At 38.4% G+C, this 7239-nt stretch overlaps 1 protein-coding gene across 1 annotated transcript in view; it reads left to right on the top strand.

Annotated features, from left to right (window-relative positions):
- The first annotated feature begins 260 nt into the window (after positions 1-260).
- The window catches only part of LOC124805191 (mitochondrial genome maintenance exonuclease 1-like), a 51350-nt gene continuing 44371 nt past the window's right edge, over positions 261-7239 (top strand). Inside the window, exon 1 of the mRNA XM_047265688.1 lies at positions 261-1352. Within this exon, the coding sequence (XP_047121644.1) occupies positions 563-1352 (790 nt within the window). The 5' untranslated portion in view covers positions 261-562. The remainder of the gene's footprint in view (positions 1353-7239) is intronic.

Below are 7239 nucleotides of genomic sequence, written 5' to 3'. Positions count from 1 at the left end.
GTTTTAAATTGTTAAGTGACACTGTAACGCCGTGTTTGTTGTCACTGGCTTAAACTTTAATTGGGGGCGAAAATCCGTTATACAAAAAATTTTAATGTTTGTTGTCACTGCCTTGAACTTTATTTTGGAACGGATAACCATTGTATAAAAAATTAAACTGTTAGATAATCGAATGCGTCGAGTTCACGTAATGGTTACTTATTTTCAACGCTATTCTTATCGCTCCAACACTGACATTTTACTCTTTTATGTTGTCGACCGTTTATACTCGAATCTCTGGTTATTAGTAAACAGTATGTGGGCGTATGCATTGCTGAGAAGTGAAAGTAGTTGTGTAGGTCAAGTTCGTTTGCGTGCAGCTCGTTTGATACAGTGGATTATTGGCGAGTAGACACCAAATAACATATGGCAGTAAGATTTTGCCGACGAAAATCAGAAGCTGATCGCTTTGTCCATAGCTTATGCCATATAACGAGCGGTTGTTTTGAAATAAATGTTTTGGGATCACAAATTTGTGACACTAGACAAGTAACCTAAATTGTTTGTAAGGCATAAAAGTTTAATGATGTTGACACGCAAACTGCTCAGTAAACTTCGACCTGTAGCACATAATGGTTATGAGCTTCATATGTCCGTGTCGTATAAGAAAAAAGTTAGCAGAGAGGTAGGAGAAGCGATAAAAAAATTAAATAAAGAAAATAAAAGCTTGTTTGGTGAACTTTTGGAAACAAGAAGTCAGAAACGAGCAAACGGAAAATGTAACAAAAATTTATTTGCAAATGCACCAGAAGATAAGAAGAAAAATAGTGCTACTGGAGAACTGCAGTGGACGCTGACGAGAAGTACTAAGAACGTAACCAAGCTCCGTCAGCTGAGTAATCCTCAAATCCAGATTATAGTCAGGAAGGCGTCAAACCATGTACAGAAAACAGAAACACCACCACCACCAGCAGCAGCGAAACCAAAATTAACCACTGTTTCCGAACCAGACAGTAAAGTTACAGAGGACATCGAAGGGCTGCTTCCAAAATTTGATGATTCCAATGTCCCACCATTACCCAGTGTAACAGAAAACTGTAAGAAACATACCTTGTTGCACTTACCAGACAATGTACTGAAAAGCATACCCTCCTTTCCATTATTCAACAATGAGAAAATCGAAGAACTCTCAACATGTGGATCAGAAAAAGCTGTAACTGAAAATGCCTGGAAATCCGAATACTATAAATATCCAGCAGTGAGTAGAATACTAAATGCTACCATGTCTGAAAAGTCACGGGTTGCTCTACGGCGATGGCAACAGAGGATGATTGCTGAACTTGGCCAGGAAGGATTCATGGACCTCTATACTGGTAATATGGCATGACATCATTTTATGTACATCATTTGAGTGATTTAGTTGGATTATTTCCACACATCAGTTTATTTGTCAAGTAAAACACTTAATTTTAAATCATTCTAGCTATCAGAAATGATACAAGAACCCACTTGTTTTGTAATTGTTCTGGAACTCCTAAGTGAAGACAGCTATGTTGTTTTGTTAACTTGAGTCATCGTCTTATAATTTCAAGTTTCCAAGATGGATGTCAATTCAAAATGTAAGATACAAAAATTGCAGTTGTGTGAAGAACGATAATCACTTTCCCGAGAAATCAGTGAAAGTTAAATAATAAATTTTGAATGCAGTAACTTGTAACCATACATATGTACTGTTCATGTTACAGTCTTTCTTGCTAATTACAAATGTTAGTGTGGTGTGAAATGAGGTATTGGACACTGAAAGATAGTATAAACTGAAGTAAAGTTGCTTATAATCAGGACAAGTGATAAGTGTGTGCACCAAACATGGTGTGGGGCATATGGAGTGTAAATAATGAACTGTGCCAAAAGGAGGAGGAAATTTTAATTAACTAATGTGTTTGATACTGCTTCACTAGTTTCTCCTTAACCTAGACCTTAGGCTACATTATGTATCAGTATTCCACCATATCTGAGTTTTTGCCAACTCGTTACCAAACTGTCACCTTGTAACCTAAACTAAACCTTGGGCTACTCTGTTACAAACTACATATCTAAAATTAATATTGATGCAGAAGAAATATTTTCAGTGTAGTGTTCTTTTTCTGTTTTTGCATATATGATAGTACATGCCGCATCATCATTACATTATTGTGGATTAATTGGTTCAGTTGCCATGATGGTCAAAATAAGTGAACTATAACTGAAAGATGGGCACAGAGGTCTGTAGCATCTATAAACTTTGAAAAAGGTGGTGCAGGGGGCACACTGTGTAACAGGTACCAAAATTAGAAATTAAAACCATCAACGAGCTAAAGCAAAGAAATAGTGGTGTACAGTGGTCCAAGGAAAACTGCCTCAGGAGTGACATAAATGAAAAGCCATAATTGTATGCGGTGTCATTTCTCAGTGCTTATTTTTCCTGTTCAATTTTTTGGTCTGCATTTTACCTGGTGTGTATTGTAGACACACTATCACAGCTGGTAGACGTCATTGGTTCATTGACAAGTTTATAAGCTGGGAAGTTTGTGTGATAGAATGGCTGACATCTGCAGAATGTGCGTCCCTCTTTTGGTGTATTGCCAAAAATTGTTGTTAGTAAGACGGTATAAAATCCAAAATGAGTCATGTCTGCGAGGGGGGGGGGGGGGGAGGACTGGTCATGAGGGACTCACTAGTAAGAGGAAGAGAAAGCCAACTTTCTACAAATTGGAGTATAGAATGTCAGAAGTTTTGAATTTGTAGAAAAACTGGAGATGTTGAGGGGGCAGATGAACAGTCAAGTTTAGTGATCGTTATGTATGGTAAATGATAAATGAAAATATGTCAGACAGGTGTGAGCAGGTCAGTGTGGGATAATGGCAACAATAGCCATGACTGGTGTAATGCGCATTGTGAATAGGAAAGTGAGTTGCACAATTAGCACCACCAAGCAACACAGTGATGAAATTATTGTTCTAAGTGAACATGTTTTGCATATGCACAGCACTAGGATGTGTTAGGGAAACTGAGAGGCTGATAACATATATGAAAGGGTAATTGAATGTAATACTCTTGGGTAAATGGGATACTGCAGCAGGAGAGAGAAATGGAGGTTGAATTTCTAGATGATATTGAGTGGAAGAAAGAAATGAGTGAGGAGAGTTTCAAGCGACTAGAGTACACACACTTCAAAGCTCATAAAAGTAGGTATGCTCAGAAAATACTGGAAGATACAAGCTGCAATTTCTTATTGTTGGGCAAAAGTTTAGGAATCAGAAGCTAAACTGCAAGACTCACCGATATAATCAAATACTGACTTGGATCCCAACCTAGCTGTGGTGAACATTCAGTTGGAATTTAAAAACATGAAAGTGTGGGCATATGAGGATGTGTGGGGTACCAGGTAATTAAGTAGAATGTGAGGAAGTGTAAATTTTCTAAAACAATGTTAATGTTGGGGATGGTTTAACAGACCGGGGTGAAAATATAATAAAGGGGAGGAAAATATTTGAGGCTAATGAAATTGTATAAAGGGCAATCAAAAAGATTCTGTTCAAGGGCATTGCTGCAGTGTATATGCAACATAGTGCAATTCCAATGTGGGTATATAAGCACTGACATGTAGGCAAGGTATTAATGTGGCACTCATGTCTTTCTGATGTGCATGCAGTAAATGCGGAAATGTGAACTATGGTGACAATACAAGACCGGGATACTCTTATTCTGTTCCTGGATGCTGAAGGATAAACAGCAATACACATCCAGTGTTTAGGGGGCAGCACTTCTCTTGAGAACCAACACTGCAGAATGATGCACCAAGTTTGGTCGAGACTTGACTCAAGACACTGGTTGATGTGGCACTTATGCAGACATTACGGCAACTCAAGTGGGAGACATCCGAGCACCCACCCTGTAGTCCTGATCTCTCCCCATGTGATTATCATGACTTGGGTCCCTTAAAAAAGGCCTTGAAGGGTCAATGATTCCTGCCAGACGAGGATGTTGTAGCAGGCAGTTACAGAGTTCTTCATGCAGCAAGACACGGTACTTTACCAAATGGGTAACTTCAACCAGGTGCATCAGTGGGAAGATTTCCTCTGTGGTCATGGTGATTTTGCGTGATTAGCATACAGATTCTGGACTGTGTGGCCTTTGAATGAAACTTTTTGATTGTGTTGAATAAGTACAAAATTTGGGAGAAGTTAAAAAGTAAAGATGTTAACCTCTGAATTGCAGATTGGAAACCTTTGTTAAGCATGGAACAAAGGACACAAAAATTTTTTTATAACTTCTGACAGTCACCCTGTGGAGTAACAGAAGAGAGCAAGATTGATTTGGAAGATGGAGGAAATCATGAAATAATATGGTCACAGACAACTGCATGATTCAAACTCAAACGAATCATCAAGAGTTATATATAAATACAAAGATGAGGTGACTTACCGAACAAAAACGCTGGCAGGTCGATAGACACACAAACAAACACAAACATACACACAAAATTCAAGCTTTCACAACAAATTGTTGCCTCATCAGGAAAGAGGGAAGGAGAGGGGAAGACGAAAGGAAGTGGGTTTTAAAGGAGAGGGTAAGGAGTCATTCCAATCCCGGGAGCGGAAAGACTTACCTTAGGGGGAAAAAAGGACAGGTATACACTCGCACACACGCACATATCCATCCACACATACAGACACAAGCAGACATATTTAAATATGTCTGCTTGTGTCTGTATGTGTGGATGGATATGTGCGTGTGTGCGAGTGTATACTTGTCCTTTTTTCCCCCTAAGGTAAGTCTTTCCGCTCCCGGGATTGGAATGACTCCTTACCCTCTCCTTTAAAACCCACTTCCTTTCGTCTTCCCCTCTCCTTCCCTCTTTCCTGATGAGGCAACAATTTGTTGCGAAAGCTTGAATTTTGTGTGTATGTTTGTGTTTGTTTGTGTGTCTATCGACCTGCCAGCGTTTTTGTTCGGTAAGTCACCTCATCTTTGTATTTATATATAATTTTTCCCACGTGGAATGTTTCCTTCCATTATATTGAATCATCAAGAGTGGATGAGATACCTTCGGAAGTGCTAAAATCAGTGGAGGTACAGGGACTGCATTGTTATTTTATCAGCTGTACAGACTCTATTGAACAAGAGGTATACCATTAACTTGTCAGAAAATTATAATCTCATCCTACTGAGGTAAGTACCAGTAAATGAGTCTGAAAACTGTAGGGTGACAGGAGTAGGCTCACTATTAAATTGCTGACGAGAGTATCAGTCAATGGGAAACAAAGAAACTTCAAAAAAGGTTGGGATACGATTGTTGAAATCGTCTATAGAAACTGGATGAAAATACGAAGATATGTGAAGAATACTTTTAAAAAAGTTGATTCAGAAAGTTCCAGAACTCAAGAAAGACAAACTCATAGTCAAAATAATGTACTTAGGCAGGACCGCAGTTGGTTGTCACGGGTACAATGAGTAAACTTAAAGATAATTTGTGAATGGAAATAAACTGTAAAAACCAGTAATGAAATATGCAGGTGACAAAGCCATGGAGCTGAAGGAAAGGAAGATTTTAAAACAAGTGTTGCATGTAATTGCTAGGTTACATAAAACACAATTTGTGTTAAGGTTGAACGAAACAAATTAAAAATCATACAAACAGGCAGGAAAATGTGCTCTTAGCATCCCGTCGATGCTGAAGTCATTAGAGATGGAGCACAAACTGATACTGGGCAAGGATGAGGAAGGAAATCTATTGTGATCTTTTCAACAGAAGGATCCTGACTTCACATAAAGTATTTTAAGGGAATCGACGACAAATCTGGATAGGAGGGCAGGGATTTCAACCCCACTCACAAATAAAAATCCAGCACCAAACCACTGTGTCAGACACCTTTGCTCAATGAAAGTGCTGAAGAGAAGTAAAAAAGCAGGTAATGATGTTAAGACATTAGAAGAAATTCATTAATTGTTTTATCTATGAAACAAGATTGCACACAATGGGCAAGTAGATTGGTTTAGGTAAAACTTTAATGACCTCCCATGTTGACATAGAACTGAGAATGAAATAGTGAGAACTATACATCTGGAGCAGTGCTCTATATCAGTAAGAAACATGCACCTTAGAAAGAAATGTATTGCTACAGAGGGACATTTAAAATGAGACAAAGTATGATCTAGGAGATACTCTACATCTACACCCTCCAAACCATCATGAAGGGCATGGAAGAGAGTATGACCCATTGTACCAGTTATTAGGGCTTTTTCCCATACCATTCACTTATGGTATGATGGAAGAATTACTATTTTAATTCCACTATGTGGACTGTAATTCGTGTAATCTTGTCCTCACAATCCATGCTGGAGCTACATGTATGGGGTTGTAGTGTGTTTCCAGAGTCATCCTTTAAAGCCAGTTTTTGAAACTTTGCAATTAGGATTTATCAGGATACTTTACATCTATCTTCAAAGTTGGGCAGTTCAATTCTTTCAACATCTCTGTGACACACTCCCACGTGTCAAAAAAGCCTGTGGCCATTTGCACTGCCATTCTCTGTATATGTTCATTGTCCGGTGTTATTCCTATATCATATGGATCCCACACACTTGAGCAATGTTCTAGGAGGGTTTGAATAACTGATGTGTAAGCAATCTCCTTTGTAGACTGATTCAATTTTCTTAGTATTCTACGAATAAACCAAAGTCTACTTTGCTGGTGAATGAGCCTGTGTGATCATTCCATTTCATATCCCTATGAAGTATTACACCCAGGTGTTAGTATCAGTTGACCTATTTCATCTGTGACTCCGTAATATTATAGTCATAGAATACTGTGGTTATTTGTTTTGTGATGTGCACAGTTTTACATTTCTGAACATTTAAAGCAAGTTGTCAGTTGTTGCGCCGTTTTGAAATCTTATCAAGTTCTAACTGAGATTTTGGGGGCTTCTTTCAGACAGTATTTGATTATAGATAACTGCCGCATCTATGAAAAGTGTGAAGTTACTACTAATCTTGTCTGCAATGTCATTAACATGCAACATGAACAGCAAGGATCCCAATGCACTTCCCTGGGGCAAATCTAAAGTTACTTCTACACCTATCAATGATTTTTCATCCAAGATACTGTGCTGTGTCCTCCCCACTGACTAGTACGCCATACGGTCATAATTTTGATAATAAGTGTAAATGTGACACTGAGTCAAATGCTTTTTGGAAATAAAGAAATACTGCATCAACATG

Source organism: Schistocerca piceifrons, chromosome 7 (assembly GCF_021461385.2).
Source record: "Schistocerca piceifrons isolate TAMUIC-IGC-003096 chromosome 7, iqSchPice1.1, whole genome shotgun sequence".
Classification (NCBI taxonomy): domain Eukaryota; kingdom Metazoa; phylum Arthropoda; class Insecta; order Orthoptera; family Acrididae; genus Schistocerca; species Schistocerca piceifrons.
Note: the sequence above shows the minus strand (reverse complement) of the source record. Positions and strands in the feature narration are given on the sequence as shown.